General features: G+C 40.5%; 3 protein-coding genes across 4 annotated transcripts; 1 reads left to right on the top strand and 2 right to left on the bottom strand.

Moving 5' to 3' along the window:
- Nucleotides 1-137: 137 nt before the first annotated feature.
- dmc1 (DNA meiotic recombinase 1) lies at nucleotides 138-3851 on the bottom strand. 2 transcript variants are annotated; one of them, XM_069664729.1, is made up of 13 exons: nucleotides 3795-3851; nucleotides 3424-3468; nucleotides 3174-3320; nucleotides 2937-3019; nucleotides 2778-2830; nucleotides 2626-2667; nucleotides 2483-2555; nucleotides 2196-2287; nucleotides 2022-2095; nucleotides 1705-1819; nucleotides 1487-1547; nucleotides 696-812; nucleotides 138-207 (listed from the first exon to the last, which is right to left on the bottom strand). In XM_069664729.1, the coding sequence occupies exons 1-13, from the start codon at nucleotides 3849-3851 to the stop codon at nucleotides 138-140; spliced, it is 1029 nt and encodes a 342-aa protein (XP_069520830.1). The 2 variants fall into 2 exon arrangements, with proteins under 2 accessions (XP_069520830.1, XP_069520831.1); XM_069664730.1 differs by lacking the exons at nucleotides 2196-2287; nucleotides 2483-2555.
- Nucleotides 3852-4848: 997 nt separating this feature from the next.
- Nucleotides 4849-7478, bottom strand: tomm22 (translocase of outer mitochondrial membrane 22 homolog (yeast)). The gene is made up of 4 exons (XM_069664801.1): nucleotides 7196-7478; nucleotides 6638-6756; nucleotides 6101-6218; nucleotides 4849-5914 (listed from the first exon to the last, which is right to left on the bottom strand). Exons 1-4 carry the CDS (start codon nucleotides 7283-7285, stop codon nucleotides 5840-5842), a joined length of 402 nt encoding a protein of 133 aa, XP_069520902.1. The 5' UTR covers nucleotides 7286-7478; the 3' UTR covers nucleotides 4849-5839.
- Nucleotides 7479-8757: 1279 nt separating this feature from the next.
- Nucleotides 8758-14573, top strand: maff (v-maf avian musculoaponeurotic fibrosarcoma oncogene homolog F). Its single transcript, XM_069664890.1, has 3 exons — nucleotides 8758-8834; nucleotides 11492-11581; nucleotides 11678-14573. Exons 2-3 carry the CDS (start codon nucleotides 11549-11551, stop codon nucleotides 12119-12121), a joined length of 477 nt encoding a protein of 158 aa, XP_069520991.1. The 5' UTR covers nucleotides 8758-8834; nucleotides 11492-11548; the 3' UTR covers nucleotides 12122-14573.
- Nucleotides 14574-17154: the final 2581 nt, after the last annotated feature.

The raw sequence follows: 17154 nt of genomic DNA, 5'->3' as shown, positions 1-17154 counted from the left end.
CTAATGCCATATTACTTTAAGAGGTTATATTACTTTTTGAACACAATAAATAAATTCATTAACAATATCATAAATAACCTAAAACAGACAGAAACAACGAGCTGTGCTAACATGGTTGTCTGTCTTCCTTTTATCCGTCACTCTTTGGCATCAGTAACTCCTCCAGCAGAGATGGCAAACGTTGCCTCGTTCTCAGGCATGTCAGGACTAGAGGATGTCAGGAAGAGGAGGATAAAAAGGTAAATGTGAGGACCAAATGCTTTTATTGTCCAAACTGAAGCTCAAGTCTGGGTCGGATTTAAGTCCTTAACATCAAGTTTAAGAAAACCCTTGTATTTCTGTTCAAGCTCAGACTAGAACATTTTTTACCACTTCTGCACGCACACAGGGCTCAGGCTTCGTGATATGACAAAATAAAAATTACAAGATAGGCAGAAGACCTTGTTGTGAAATCAAATCTATCCGGATATGGAAAATTACACTTCATTATTTTTTAGCTGATGCTTATGTCATTCAGCAACATGGAAACAGGAAGTAAAACTTTCTGTTACTGCTGACTTTCACAATAATTGTAGAAGTCTTAAAGGCAGGAAAGTCCCTTTTTGCTTTGTGGTATAATTCTAGATAATAAATTGTTTCATGATGGACTGACTCAAAAAATCTGCAACTTCAATATAAAGAAAAACGATAATAACCTGTCAAATATCTTGGCAATTCTCATCTCTCCACGCCCCTTCCTCAAGCTGATGCGAGTGGTGGAGGCGTGGGCCAGGATATGCCCACCAATTGGCTTCTTGGGATCAGCTTGAAACCTAGAACGGGGATGGATAATAAGGGCGGGTTCACACCAGCCATGTTTAGTTTGATTGAACAGAAACCTGGAGCGTTTGTCCCGTCCGTGCGGGTCGGTTAGTTTGGCGTGAACGCTGGAATCATGGTCCGCTAGAAAAGACGGGTCTCGGTCAGTTTCCAAGCGAACCACGGTCCAGTTTGATTCTCGTGAGGACGTAGGAGGAAATAGAAATGTGGGCTGACCAAACAATTTCACAAATGCTTGTTGAAACGCACGAGAACACGGAGATATTCAAACTGTTCAGTGAAAAACTAAAGAGGAAGATAAAAGACAAGACATTAAAGTCCCTGATCGTGTTGAGTGTGATTGAGGAGTGTGCTCTCCCTGTTTACTTCAGGGAATTTACCAAGGTTGAAATTCTGACCAATCAGAAAGCAGTTTCCTCGTGCATCAAAACTTTTGTACCGCCGTTAAAAGCTGCCGTGTGAACACAAACCGAACTTTAGGCAAAATGCAACATTTCGGTCTTTGATTCGGATCTAACAAACGGACTGTAGGTGTGAATGCGCCCTAAGAAACACATCTCATCAAAGCTTCAAAATATGTCGCATCAAATGAGTCGGGAACAAAAACTGGATCTTTGACACAAAAAACTGTGTAAGTCATTCGGAATAAAGGAATTTTTCATCTTACGTCATTCCTGCTCCGGGATCAGCTGTCATTTGGTTGGTGACAAACACGGCCACGTTGTACTCTAAGAAAAATATAAATGAACTCTTATGAGACACACTTGGAAATCCTAAACATTACTCTATAACACTATGAGGCCGACATGTGTATACGCCAGATAAGATATGGCTGACGTTTGTGGCTTTTTCACAAATGTGCATAAGCACACTCCTGGTTCCCACCTTCTGATATCTTCTGCAACCTGGAGAGCATCTGGGCCAGTTTCTGCTGCCGCTCAGCCAGCTCACCCCGACCAGAAAAGTCTACTCTGAACAGAGCCATGATGGAGTCGATGATCTAACATCAGGAAAGAGCAAGGAACAGACAGGTTGAGTATTCATGGAAGAAATCTCTTCTTTTAAAATGCATGCATATTGTTGAACACTTTTACCCCTTTAAAGAATAAACAAAAAGTGATCATTCTTTTTAAATGAACTTTATTCCTTAAATAAAGGGGGGTATGACAAATAGATGATAAATATGTTAATTGTTTATGCACCAACAGTTTGAAGACTCCTCCTTCCTCATGAAATTTGGCTGCTACAAAGTCCAACAGCTCCATCTGGTGTTCACCTGAAGGCGACACATCACAGCAAAATATTATAACCTCAACCTGAAAGTGTCTCAATACAATTGTGTTTAAAATGCTCTTGTCCAAACTGTATGTTCATACTAGTGTAGGCCCGGGCGTAAAGCACGTTGTCCAGCACAGCATCGTGGTCCACATTAAACCGGTCGGCGATGTCTCTCAGTCTGTCTGGACGACTAGAACCAGGCAGGTGTAGGTCAAGGATAATGTGGAACCATAACAAGAAGAAAACACACTGATACACGCATGGGAAGACACTGTAGTCACACCCATGGAACAAATATCTCTGAAAAATGTTATCAAACTCATACATGGTGGGAGTCATGTATAGTGTGGTGTTTGTGTGGTTGTTGCCATCATTGTGAGGATACAAGGTGTTCTCTGTGTCTATGAAGATGATTTTCCCGCCTGAGTAGCCGTCCTCGCCTGGAAGCTGAGCAGTGACTGGACAGAAGAAACACAGATTTTTTGTTATAGTCCTTGTTTAGCCATATTCAAATGACTCCTTACTCACCACACAGTGTGTGAGACAGCTGTGTTTTCCCTGTGCGGAACTCTGTAGGGATGACACAATGTAGGGAGTGTTTAGGCATTGCTCAGAACTGTTGAAATGATATTTCAACAGTCTAATCATACAGTTTATTAAACTAAAGGAAGACTTCTCACCCCCAAAGGCCTCTGTGATAGCCATACTTTCTATACCTCCACCCAGAAGTTTACTGCAGAGACAAAAGATATATGTTGTAATATCTGTGCTATAAAGTTTGAATATAAGTAATGCTAATGAACTATTATTAAACCTTCATATAACTTATAAATCTTAACTCAAACTCCTGGCTCCCAGTTGTGATGTGGAACACCTGCTTCCTCCTCGTACTGTACTCAAAGGCGGTCTGGAAACCAACATTCTACAATGTAAAGGAAATTATCTAATTATGCTCTGTGTTGTTATATTTTTGATAAGACTGATAAGACTTAAGACTGATTCAGTCTTAAGGCCATGAGAATAAAGTGGCAAAGTTGATGAATGACTTGAAAGTCAAAGTAGAAAAATCCATTTACCAGCATTTTCCCAGCAGCCTCCTTGATTTTTTCTACTTTTGCCTCTGACAGGCCCTTAATGTTGCACAAAGCCTTGCGAGTGGTCATCTGGATCCCCTTCACAGTGCAGATACCCACTGACTTTAGCTTTTTGATGTCCGCCACATTCTGTGATCATAGACGGGGAGGGGTAGAGAGATAATCACATCGACAGCTGACTTCTGATCTGATAGAAAACTCAGAGTATGTTTCAGCCCTACTTATTACTCACAATCCCATGTTTCTGTAGCAGGTCAATGTCTTGGAAGAAGGACTCCTGTTCAGTTCAGAGAAAAAATATATACATGAGGTAGTTGCAGTGGAGTATACTTGATGAAGAGAAGAGTTTAACTAATTTTAAATAATAATCTGTCACATGGTTTTTGTACTTTTTTAAAATTCCTGAATAGCTGTTATGAATAAAATTGCTTATATGAAATATGTGGACAGTCCTCCTGCAACGCTGAAGTTTGAGGGTTCATAAATAATATTGATTACAACTTCTCAAAGGTTTTAATATTATAGTTGTGGGGAATTTCAGGTCATAGCCTTTGTAAATTAGCAAAGATTAAACAATGGTCAACTATAATGTTGGTTTCTTACCTCGTCGTCCTGGTAACCAGTATTCTCTTCAACAACCTGGTCCTCTAAAGCTTTCATTGTCAAAATAATGTAGGTTTAACGTAAAGAATCTAATTGATTTTCCTTGTTCGGGTCCTGTGAATCGTCAAGAATCTTTGCCCAAGTTAGCTAACATTAACCACTCTAAGTAAACTGCTGACTTAGCTATAAAAGTTAGCTTTTATGTTACACTCTGGTCTTTTACTCGGCTCAGTTACAACACTGAAAAAGACTGTAATAAGCTTGTCTAACAATATCAACTAAAAATGCAAGAATAAAGAGACACTGACTAACAAAATGTACTTTTAAATAGAGTGATATTTGGCTCGTGAAGCAGCTCGCGCGGAGCAACTGGCGGGAATTCGCGATTTATGCCATATTCATGTGCAGTCGGAATTTATCAATTACAAACCAGGGGCGTATTGACATTGGCTAAACATGACTGACCCAACTTGTTCTTAATGTGATGCTTTTAAGAGCTTGCGGCATTGTTTCGCTTTATTATAAAGAAATATGAACGTGTTGGGGTTTTTTTTTAGCAGATTTGAGTTTTTAAAACGGCTTTTTATTTTCTGCTGTGACCCAAAGGGAGAGCATTCCCCTTGCAGCACATAGGACTACGAGCTGAAGAAAAAGCAGCGAACGCATCATTGGACAGTGGAAGACGCTTTTTATAGTCTTTTTCGCTTTGTATCAGTATTATTCGATATATGTCTGCGGTATTATTGAAATGGTTTATACTAATTTGTGGTGTTTTGCATTGACATGTGGGCTTGGTAAAGTAGTATGTGCGAAAAAAATGTACAGCATCATCACTGCAGACATTAAGGAAAGGCATAGATGTAATCAACAAAGTTGAACATGGCTGTTACATTTCGATTCAATCTCTCAGGTAATCATTAACATTATTGCCTCTTTGCAATGTTAAAATCGTATGAATGCTGTGAAATATCGAAATATATATTAGTCATTTCATTGCTCAATTGTTAAAGCCTTTATAAATAAAATCATTCTTAAGCTGATACTTTTTGCTTTATGGTCAGGTTTTAATGGCTTTCGTTGGTGAAATCACACAGACAAAATGGTAAAAGTAAACACTTGACTTTAGATTTAGTTTGGTGTTTTAATTTCTGCAGCTGTGTTGAAGAAAATACAGAGACATGGAATTGCTTACTGAACAGAGACAAGATGCTCTATTGACACGTGTGAAAACAGAGCAACTTTCCCTTAGGACTGGACATGTCAGACTTATATTGAGACATTTAGCATCAACCACCACAGCCACATATGTCCAGAAACATTTTTCTTGTCTGAAATGAAAAAGTATTTTTATTTCAGATGCTATCAATGGAAAAGTATACAACAATCTTTTAATAATTGAACAGCATGAAATCTCTGTTGTTGCACTTTATGATCCATTGTTTAAAAGCAAAGAAATAATTCAACTAGTAAGTGTGGCCGGTTTAGAGTGAGAGGCATGGTTATCTTACATAATGTACATCCATGGTACATTGGTGAACAGTGATATTTGTAAAGACAGACATGATCCTCAAAGGGTGTTATGGATATGATGGACAAAACAGCCAACATATTGTACACATTTTTTGGACTGCATACACCAAGACCAATAATTGATAACCTCCAGATTCACTTAATCCAGCTGTACCTGCTATCCCCTAAAGATCACATTATACTGTATATGTTGATATAAGTATGTATTTTTTTTAAAAGAAAAGAAAAACAGAAGCCGTGCTTCTGGGAATAAGTCTTTGCATGATGTTTGAGGAAGGAGAGACAGCGAGGGAGAAGTGTTAGAAACGCATCACACTCTCCTTCTCCAATCCCAATAGCCAATCCAGTGTGTTGGAGTGAGCATAATGTTGAGCTGTTGACATACAGCTTTTTCTTCTTTCACATTTTACTGCAGTTCTTTGCTCTTCTCCACGGTCTCTCTGTCTCTCCTTGCGGCCAGCTGCACTGCATCGCTAGCAGCAGATTCCAGGTTCATGTTGGCCCTTCACGGTCTCTTACATCTTGCCAGGTGCAGGAGGCATCATGCCCGGCATCCCACCAGACATTCCAGTGTTGGGCCCCAAAAGGATCTAGAAGGGAAAGAGACAATCATCCATATTGTCACATACAGCTTTTTTTCCCCCTTCATACCTCCTCACTCCTCAATGCATTTTGCTTTCCGTTCCCTGTTAAGTTTTTGTGATTGTTCCCAATAAGAAATCATCTTGTGGGACATGAAATGCCTCCCATGTCTGCTCCATCAGATGGACACTCACTTGTCTCTGCTGTTGTAGCTGCTGCTGCTCCAGCTGTAGTCTCTCCGTCTCAAACACAACAGGCAGAACCAGGATCATGAAGGAGGTAGTACCCACCCAGAGTGCCGAGCGGGAAAAACTGAAACAAGTTAATAAGATGATAAGTTTAAGAGTTAGACCGAGAAATTTAAAGTGCTTATCTCGAAGTTCTCAGTTGCTAAGGCTTTCATCAGTGGGCCATAGGCTCAATCACCATTGTGTTACCTCATTCGGCGATAGTTACAAGCGATTTAACAGACATTTATTTAAATGAAAATCTTCGAGATTATGTCTTTAATGTCTTAGATTAGCCTAAACTCTACACAATGAGTAACCATTTTCGAAGAGTCTAGCTCTAGAAAAAAACAATCTAGAAAGGATTAATGGCTGCTGCTGGGATTAAACCCACCCAGTTAATCTGTTGATATCCTGAGCTACAATTACACACTACCAATTAAACAAATTTAAATTTAATACAATAAAATGATAAGGGGTTCGGAAAACACTCAAGGGATGTACCTGTAAAACTTCTTGGCCAATGAGACAGAGCATTGTGCAGACATCTCAGCGGCAGTGCGAACCGTGTCAGGAAACATTTCTGTCAGGCCCCACAACCTCTCCATCAGTGTCTCATCCAGCTGTACAAGAGTGTGAGTGACATGAAACTTTAGTGCAAAAGACAGAGTAAAGTAAGCATATCTCATGAACTGATACATAGCGAGAGAGAAAAACAGGTACACAAGTACTTCAATTTGGTAAATTCAGTTTGCCCAAGGTTGATGTTAAAGTGAGAAATGGTCCTTAGCACCATTAGCAATTAGTATTTAAATAATGTAAGATAAGACAGACAAAATAATAAATTCAAACACTTAAATAATTGTATGCTTGTAATTGAGACAATTTGACATAGAGATTCACTTCAGGCAGCTGGCTAGCTAGCTAGATAGTTAGCCATGATACAGCTATGTTAGCTAGTATTGTTTAGCCATGCAAGTGACATATGGAAAGAAGACAGTGCGACTAATGTTTTGTTTCAATCTACATTTCAGAAGTACCCCACAATGACTAGCCACATACATCCTCATCTTCATCGTCGTCAATCTCGTCCTCGGGAGGCCGGGTAGATACCGGGCCCGCAGCTGGAGAAAGCTCCTCGATTGCGGCCATGTCTCCTGCTCGCCCGCTCGTGTCTCTGTCGGTTTAGAACAACTGTGCGCGCGGCGAACAAGTCGCTAGAAAACAAAATGTAGAAGATAACAGAAAGTGTAATATATTTCTTATGATTTCACACCGGCTTTCATTAAAGCTAATGCTAGGAGGCGTGCATTGGTTCAACGACAGTCTGAGGTCACAGTGGGAAAACGTGAGGGTTGTCAGGGAAGGAACGGATTACGACAGAAGGGCAGGGGTCGAATTGTACTCCACCTACAAGTAAACTGCGCCCCCTGCTGCAGCGGCTGTCTAAAAGCAGCCCGTGACGTATGGTTATTAACTGGCAAAATATATCACATTTTGATGTAAATTTGGTTTGTGCAGTATTTCATTTTTAACAAAGGATACATTAATTATTTCTGCGACTATATTCTTTCAAAATGGGCTGTTAACTGTAAAAACACAAATGTAACACCATAATGTACAGATTGTTTTTGTATTGAACTGTATTGCCTTCTTGTTATTCCAGCTCAGGGATCACAAATTTAATTAGTTATAGAATGTATTCTGGATTAACCGTTGTACAAGCCCACTGTACAATAAACTATACTGACAAACCAACACACATAGTTACTAATACATAGTTAAAACACTTGTGAAATGTTGGTAGAACATTCTAAATTATTAGTAAATTGACAAAGCATTGGATTACTAATAAATTGTGAGAACAGTAATAAAGCACAATGACAACCTTTTGGTTATGCTGTTATCTGTTCTATTCTGGGTTTGAGGTGATAAAACTCCCTCATAATACCAGTATGTAGTGAATTTGTCCTAAGTGAATCGGTTTTCCCAATCCCAATGTTCAACATACATTTGCAACATCAGATTAATTTTACCTACATTCAGGCCTCAAAAAGATATATTTAAATTTTACATATTGAAAAGTTACTTTTGATACATGCCTTTTCCTTGAGGAATTTCAGTTGTCTTTTTAGGCAGCCACATAAGCTACCAGGAAACACATGTAACCTCTTGTATATATGTAAGTAAATAAAATAGAACAGCCAGCAGCCCTTATTAGACCATTTCCTGTGACTTAGATATATAAAGGACAGCCTCTACATACTCTAGCAATGAATGTACTTACTACTGTGAACTTTCAGTATTTCAGTAATAAGGGCTGAGTTTCAGTATTTGTTTTAGTTGTTGAGTTCTGCTGGTTTTGTCGCCATCATATGGCTTTAATAATAAATTAGTGTCAGTTAGGGTCACTCTCAATCCAATCGCAGCTTTTTTTTCTCTTTTTCCAAGTAAGTTGTTATTGCTGGGAACAGCAAAGGGGGCTGGTCATGGAAAAGTTCTGGGATGCAGGGATTCCTTGTTTACATCCTCTCGGAGTACGCCGCGGGGGCGGGGTTGGCTCCGCCCTCATTCTTTAGGCCTGACGTCATTGTCGCTTGTGTTTTTTATGAATGAAGGAATCCAACCTCAGAGAGCAGCGGAGTAATTCCGGGAAAAGGCGGACTGACATTTTGTCGCCACAGTCGCTTCGACCCAGCAGGTAAATTCTTACTTCTTACTAAACATTTAACATTTAGATATTTAGCTGGGATTCGTTGGTACCAGCCGAACACCAAAGGACTGTATCCGCCGGGGACTGGCCAACCAACCAAGGACAAGTGAGCAGGCAGCTGTTTGCTTTAATCTCCTTTAGCTCGTCAGAAACCGTTGATGCTAAGTGCTAACAGTTAACATTACTAGCATGTCTGAGATGATGCGAATAATTTGGCCCCGCTACTCATATTTGCGCCTCTGTACTCGTAACATACGACATTGAGAGGGGGTTCCCACTTCCTTGTTTAACCGTATGTTTTAAATGTATTATTTAAAGTCTTACTAAAATGGATGTCGAGGCACTCGTGATGGCTGTTTACTATAGCAGCAGCGCTTTTACCCGAGGCTGGCCAGCTCCTTTCCCTATATGGATAAGGGTGGATTCTGGTCGTAGCTAGATGAATAAATACAGTTTCCAGGAGTGGTCTGTGTTAGCCATTTGTTATGTAGTCATTTTATAGTACACGGAATAGATATTAGGCTGTTTCACTGTACTAGCACTGTTATGTTAAGCCTGCGTTTGGTAACGTTGCGTTCACTTGTTGCGTTCCTCTTCGGCGTTACTTAAAAAGTACTATGTCCTCTAAAGTGATATTTATAGTAAAGTACGGACGTGGGTATCCTGTGCTGTTTGGACAAATTCAGAAAGACGTGGTCACAGCTGGTTTTCCGGGGTTTGGACCGCCTGGCAGTCTCTGCGGAGCTGAGCAAACCGTTTATTGCTGAATCACCCTGACTTTACGAAACAGCGGCGGTCTCATCGGTTTACAGCCGGAGTCCACCGGCGGGTTGGACAACCGCTGTTGCTGCAACCTGTACTTCCCACGCCTGTCGGGAAATGCAGTTTATTCTCAGCAAACTGTATACTATTATAACAGCTGTTTTATGTATCCTCTATATACTAACACACCCTACAAGTGCATTGTAGGCCTACGTATGCTGTCAAAGCCCATTGTTACTGTTATGAAGTAGGTGGGCTACTTGTGTCTTCACAAATGTTTACACCTTTTTAGATATGGGTGACCTGTTCAGAGTTTTTTTCTAAGCAAGCAAATTTAGGTTAAAACAGAAATACTCTGCTTTAGAGGAATCAAATTGAAAATGAAAATACCTCATTTATAGCAGTGTAACACACTTTTATAACTGGGTATCATAAATGTTATGAAAGTCTATACATCTCATTAAATAGAAAGAAGAAAGCTTACTTAGATAAACCTACATTTAGAGTAAAGTATTGACAATAAAGAAGTTAAATTCAAAGAGACGGCAAGGGGTTTCCCCAAAGGCTCTGTCACATATCTCTGCTGTCACAAACAAAGGGCATGACCTTATTTTCAACATTTTTTGTTGATACATTCACCAAAGGTGTCAAAGATCATGAATACACCCCGATGCTCAGTGAGAAGTTGAATAAAGTGATGTTAAAATGAAGCTGCAGGCAGCATCATCTTACAGAGCAAGACGTTGTACTCGTCAGAAAAGCTGCTGAAAGGTCAACAGCAACTTCAAAGCAACCAATTTACTGTAATATGTCTCTCCATGCATATGTAGCATTCTTGTTTGTAATATAATTTCCTGAGACTAAATGAAACCCATTCAATCTTTATTAAAAAAAGTCCAACATTGCAGTAAATATGAAAGTGAGAAGATTCACTTTCCAAATGTTGTGTGGGAAAACACCCTGTGGTTTGATGATGTCAAGGTAAAACATGTCAGTCTCAGTGAAAGGTTAATGTCAAAAGATATTTCTGCTTCACAGTCAGCGCAATGCGGCCGCTTGTCATCAGCATCCCGAGTGCTCTGGTCAGGATGGAGGTGAAATGCAGTGCTGTCATTTTTATAGACATGGCAGTGATCTGCCGCACACAGCCAAAACAACTAAGTGACTAAGGGGGAAAAAGGAGGTCAAGTTGTCCTGATTGGATGTTGGACTTTAATCCCAAACAACATTAGAGAGAGTGTAGGAAGTCCCCACGCACTGTGTGTGAGCTGTTACGGGAGACGAATTAGACTTCCAAATACAGCAGCGTTAAGGCGGTTCAGACTTACACAAACACTCTTACTGCTGTTGTAACAGTTTGTTACTGGAAGCAGCAATTAAGTGTGTGAACAATCTTGGCGTACTAGTCATGAAAAGCATCTAAAATTAGTTCCAACAGCGCTTACATGTAGAGGTTAAGATTATCTACAAAAAAAAAGAAAAAAAGCTGCGTGTCATTAAATGTTTTCACAATGAAACTTTTGAGCCGTTGGCGTTGTGTTGACAAGAGGAAGTGTTGAGGGGATTGGTTAGGACACCTGCTTTGAGCAACCAAAGGGCAGACACATGATAACTTCCCCCTCACAATTCCAGCTAACAGAGAAAGGCACGCTGCTTTCAAAACCTCCCCTTCCTTACATATCAAACCGCACAGTTTAATGAGAGAGTAGGTTTTGGAGAAGCATGAAAGAGCGCTGGGTTCTCCTTTTCTTTATCGTGCATGACTGGCTGTCTTGTGAGCGGATGGTAAATGTCAGGCTCGACTTGGACCAAAACATCATGATGTCCTGAGTCACATGTGATAACCTACCTTTGTTTTAATGTGTGTGTTTCTTTTCTTGCAGAGTGTGTGTATCTGTGTTGACTGGTGCCTGGGGGGGAAAACTGCAGACGGTTGAATCATGACGACAGAAAGAAACAGCAAAGCTCTGAAGGTAACACAGATCAATATAACTTTTTACAGGAGCGTATCTGGTGTTTGTCAGCATCATCGTCACCTCTGTCCTCTCTTCTCTCCTCTTCCTCTCCAGGTGAAGCAGGAATGCGGCGAGAACGTGCCCATCCTGTCAGACAGCGAGCTCATGTCCCTCTCTGTACGAGAGTTGAACCTCCACCTGCGCGGCCTGTCTCGCGAGGAGATCCAAAAGCTGAAGCAGCGCCGTCGCACCTTAAAGAACCGAGGCTACGCCGCAAGCTGCCGGGTCAAACGCGTCTCCCAGCGCGAGGCGCTCGAGCAGCAGAAAATGGAGCTGCAGAGAGAGGTGGACCGGCTCGGGGCGGAGAACGCCGGCATGAGGAAAGAGCTGGAGGGGCTCGGCGCGCGTCTCGCCGCCCTCCAGAGGTTCGCCAGGGGCCTTGAGGCCGGAGGGGGCCACCTGCTGGCCACCGCCCCGCGCCTCAACACCGCCTCCGTCATCACCATCGTGAAGAGTCCACCACAGCCGCAGCAACAGAGAGAACACGAGCCGTCCTAGAAGGAGCTGCTGGAACCAGACTGGGGGGGGAGAGGGACGCACAACCTGCAATGCAAAGACACACACACCTGCAGATACACATATACTCTACACACACACACACACACACACACACACACGCCGCGAACAGGAAGACGATATTAGTAGGAAAATACTAAACTCATGTCTGAGTTATGCCTCGTTCATACTTCTGTGGAATTTCATGTGCAGGATTCTTTTAGTCCTGTGTGTTGACAAAGGGTTGTGTAACATCACCTACGAGACAAAAGCTGTGCTTAGTTTTCCAAAGCAGGAGCCAGGAACAGTTTAAATAATCATCTTGGACCAGTGGAGGTGTCCTCCACTTACAGACACTGCAGCTTAGTTGACTGAAACATACTAAAGAGTATTTTTTCCGAAGCTCTCAAAGTTTAGAATTATGTTGATAAAATGCAGCAGGTTTATTTTGAATGAGGCGAGTCATCACACACACATGTGCACAAACCCCTCACACTCATCCCCCTGATCCACACGGGGCGTACACATTGACTAACTGAACTCTGACTGAAGCCAGAACAACCCTACAGAGTTACTGCACATCCTCACTGCTCAGCACCTCCCATCATGCACCAGAAAGGCCGGGGGGGCTCCTCCCTGCTTCACCTCATGGCACCTGACCCACAGCAGAACGCCAGGCAGGGTGGAGCTGACGTATTTGCAGCCTCCTCCAGCTCTCCAATGTCTGCATTCCTGGTACAGTTGTAGCTCCTGGCTGTTCTTTCTAGCGGCCGGGGCTCATGTGTCTCTGCTGCTGTGTACCAAAGTGTGAGTCACTTTTGTTAGTCATTAATGAAGAGTTTCTCAACCTTGGTGTCACTTGATATTCAGGCGGGTCATGGGAGAGGCTAATTTCAAGGAAATCTTCCTCATGGTGGCTTCTGGAAGCAAAAAAAGTGCACACAGAGTCCAGAAAAAGGTTGAGCAACACTGCATTTGTGAATTCCTTCAAGATGTCCATTCAGTGAAATATCTTAGTTTTGGGTTTCAGCTGCTGCCACTACTCCCTCCTGTCTTCTGTGTGAGGGGAGAGTAGATTAGTAGTGCTTGTGCATACATTTTTCACATCAACGCCGTGCCTTCAGTGTGTGTTGAGTTAGAAGAATGCAAACCTAAGCGGGTGAAGTTAAAAACAGACTGTAATCGCTCCGTCTTGACTGTCCATGACCGCACATTTCTTTGTTCAGGATCTCTCTCTCTGGATTCTCCTCTTCGCTGAGCTATAAGCCCTCACTGCTCATTTCACAATCCCTAATGTGCAGTAACTTTGCTACAGTCTGCTGTGGCTTTCTTTTTTTATTTTTTTTTTTCATATCTGCTAGACTCCCAACGACACATGTTGGTCATTTTGCTACAAACGTGTAAAAGCAGAGTGGCATCTGGTAGGAATTACGCTCGAGTTCGACGCGAACCCTCTGCATACATTCCCGTTTCTGTGTTCTTTTATTTGTACCGTTTGTATGTGCCGTTGAGAGACGAAAATGTTGAGTGACATTTATCAGAGATATATTCTATATTTTATTTGTATTTAAAGGTAGATATTATGAAAAGACAAGCTAACGAGTGCTGTGATGTTCTATATGTTTTCAGAAGTACTTACTTATGACTAGTCCGGGGATATTCTCTGTCTAATTATTGTGTTGTGTGGCGACGATGATTACTTTACAAAATGTTAATTATTATTATTATTAGCTATGTAGAAATATGCTCAAAGCCAATGGCCATATTGCTGTATGATGATTTCTGTGTGTGTGTTTTTGCTATGTTTGTATTGGCTTGTCATAGTGGATTCTTGGAGGGATATTATTTTTCTATGATGATTTGTTCTGATGTTATTTGTCTGAAAAAATTAAGGTCACTTCTGAATCGGCTGGGTGGGGCAGAACCACGGGGCGTTAAAGGAAAAACAGGAAAGTGGAAAGAAAGATTGGGACGAGGAAGAGGAGAAAGAGAAAGTTAAAGAGTTGTCGAATGATGGGGAAAGAAAGTAGGAATGGAAGAGCGGAAGAGAAGGTGGAGAGAAGGTGGTGCTTTATTCACTTGAAAACCTCCATCAGCCACAGGCCTGTTTGAGCTCAGACAGGCCCACTTTCATGGAGTCTCGGCCACTGAATAGTGCTAGCAATATCATTTATAAGCAGGCATTGTAACGCATTAGACTGTGTCTACAAATAACTCCTAAAGATATGAGGCATATATTTAGCTATATGAATATCAGTGTGGCAAAAAAGCATTTATTCTCGATATTTTAACGTCTCACTTCTGTCAAACTGTGCTGGATGTTTTGTAATACTGCAAAACAAAAATGGTTTTTGTATTTATTACTTGTATTTTTTCTATTGTGAAAATTTAAGTACATTGTCTATTTTATATATTAATTATAATAAATGTTGTACATATTGTACATAAAATGGTGTGTTTGTGGTTACGGGCTGTATTGGAACAGTAGACGCACCCACATGGTACAGAAGGGAAGCAGATCTGCAGGATGTGTTGCACAAGTTATCTCTCCAGATCAGAAGATAAAGACTCAGGGTTAAAGTCTGAACTGACTTCTTACTTTCTGAAATTATGAAATACAGGGAAGCTTTTGTTTTGCTAACGTTTTATGTTTCATAATGTGAGAAGAATTTAGTCCCTCAGAATAATGATAAATTGTACATCATGTTCGGATAAATAAACAAAAAATATAGCTGACTCACCCACAGCACATTACTGATGTTTACTGCAAATCTGCGAAATCTGTCGGCTATTTCAGCTGCGGCCTGGTGGTTTCTGTCGGTGTTTTTATACTGTGGATGACGCACATGTTTAACATTTACAATAGTGGAAGTAGAAAAGTTTTTACAATGGCTGAAGATAAAGATTTTTTAGAACATCCCAAGAGAGGCAGGAAGTGATGGGGTCATGAGAACTATTGTCTTAATTTTAACGTAAAACACCACCAACATATATGGAAGTTTATTATCCTGTTTATTTTTACCAGTAAAATCTGATATTAAAAAAACCTGCTACACTTGGTTTCTGATGGATGGCTAAAGCTAAAGTACTTAAGACATATTAAATTGAAGACATATTTAATTGCTCTAGGCTCATGAAGAGGTTTTGTTTCTTACCTCACCTGGATGTTGAAGCTTCATTTTACTGAATGATGAGAAGAGTTTGACAGCTGAGGGGGACAAAGTTTCTATGTGCCTCTCTTTCATCTGAAAATAAATGCATGCCAGCAGGATTTTACTGACAAATCATTTAGAGCTAAACATTGTCCAGTACGCAATAAACAAGTGTGATACAGAGACTCCAGTTCACTTTTAGTGAAATAAAAGACACCATGTGTCCAGTTTTAATATGAACAAACACGCTGGCAACGTACATATCATTCTAAATATCTTTTATTATTTCAGTTCCATTTGACGTAAAATATTTGCATCATAAGCAGCTTTAAAATATACAAATAACTATAAAACAAAAAGTCGAGTTGAAATAAAAAAAGACAGGTATGAATAAAAAATACAAAACTAGGTATTTTTTGCTCCATCTTTACAGTATATATGACTATTTTAACGTACGCCACAACTATTCTGCCTGTCGACAGCACTTAAAGCTGTATGTACAATATAATTACACATTTTCTCAGTTCACACATCTCCTCTCACATCACCAGATAACGAAAAGAAACAGAACGAGAGTGTCTTAAGCTTGAAAGCGTATGATGGCGTTCAAAGTGCGGTAATTTGGTATCTCATCAACATAAGACGAGAATACCTGCATCAGTCTATGTGTCATCGTCATTTAAACCCTGATAAGAAAATATAGAGGATTTTTATCCTTATTTATAGCATGACAAAGTTTTTAAAAGAGCAAACCCACGGACACAAAACAGACGTCTCCGGTCCAAAATTATCAGCACTACTATTCAAACACAAGCTCACAGTTTATCATGAAATAAACTCGTGCTTTTATTTTGAAAGGATTGCAGGGTCATGTGCTCGGTAACGGTAAAATAATCCTGTTTGAATCTATGTCAAAATGTAGCAACCCAATTACCCAGACTACATTGAGTGATGTCAAAAATAGGCCTCTGCTCATGTGCACAGACGTGTCACCTCTCCAGTTTAAAACCAATATGCAGTAATAAAAAAATGTCTTATGGTCTGAAAGATTAACGTCTATACATTAAAACACACAGAGCAACAAGAAGACCAAAAAGTGCTGGACTCATGCTGAGACATAACGTGTGACATGTGCGAGTGAGTTCTAACGGTCTGTCTGCTTGTAGATTAGATTGTCAATGTGTTCAGGGCTCCTCCACAGCGCCCCCTGGTGTTCACACAGACCTACAGCAGAGCAGTGAAAGTAGTTACAGTAAACACGTTGGCAAACTCGCTATGACTCATTCGGATGACTCAAGAACTTCAATTATGTGTAAAAAAAAAAAACAGCTCTGTCTGCGGTGGAGATGAATCCAACAAAAAAAGACTGCCAGGAAGAAGAGAGCAGCAACCAAGACAGAGAAGTGCAACACGTTCACACAGCACGGGGTATTTTTAACTTTGTGAAAATATGGTGCACACTGAACAGGATACATTTTCCCATACAGTTGTGCTAATATGTAGTTAGTGAATTACTATTGTTGCTTTCAGATACACTATTGCTTAGTAGCAGAGCTGTATAATGTGCAGTTAGGTTGAAGATTTATATATAAAAACCTCACAATAAGTCTATTGACACCTGACGAATAACAAACGACAGTGGATGTGTCTGAACAAATGCAGAAAACTTGATGGAATTAATTAATTAATTAGTACTTGGATCTTATTTTGGACAGCAGGTTGTGACATCATTATTTCCTTTAACTAAAGTGATGGATATCTCAGTTTGACTTTTGAAGAAGGAAGGTTTAATTCCTTTGACGGAGCCCCTCTGCAGAGAACCGGCGGCTAAAGTTAGCATTAACCTATATTCCTCTTCTGTTTTTCCCTCTATCCAGTTAACCT

Source organism: Semicossyphus pulcher, unplaced genomic scaffold, assembly GCF_022749685.1.
Source record: "Semicossyphus pulcher isolate SPU_LCO1_2020_fin unplaced genomic scaffold, fSemPul1.0.p SCAF_16, whole genome shotgun sequence".
NCBI lineage: Eukaryota > Metazoa > Chordata > Actinopteri > Labriformes > Labridae > Semicossyphus > Semicossyphus pulcher.
The sequence above is the reverse complement of the archived record's forward strand: the minus strand, read 5'-3'. Positions and strand labels throughout refer to the sequence as shown.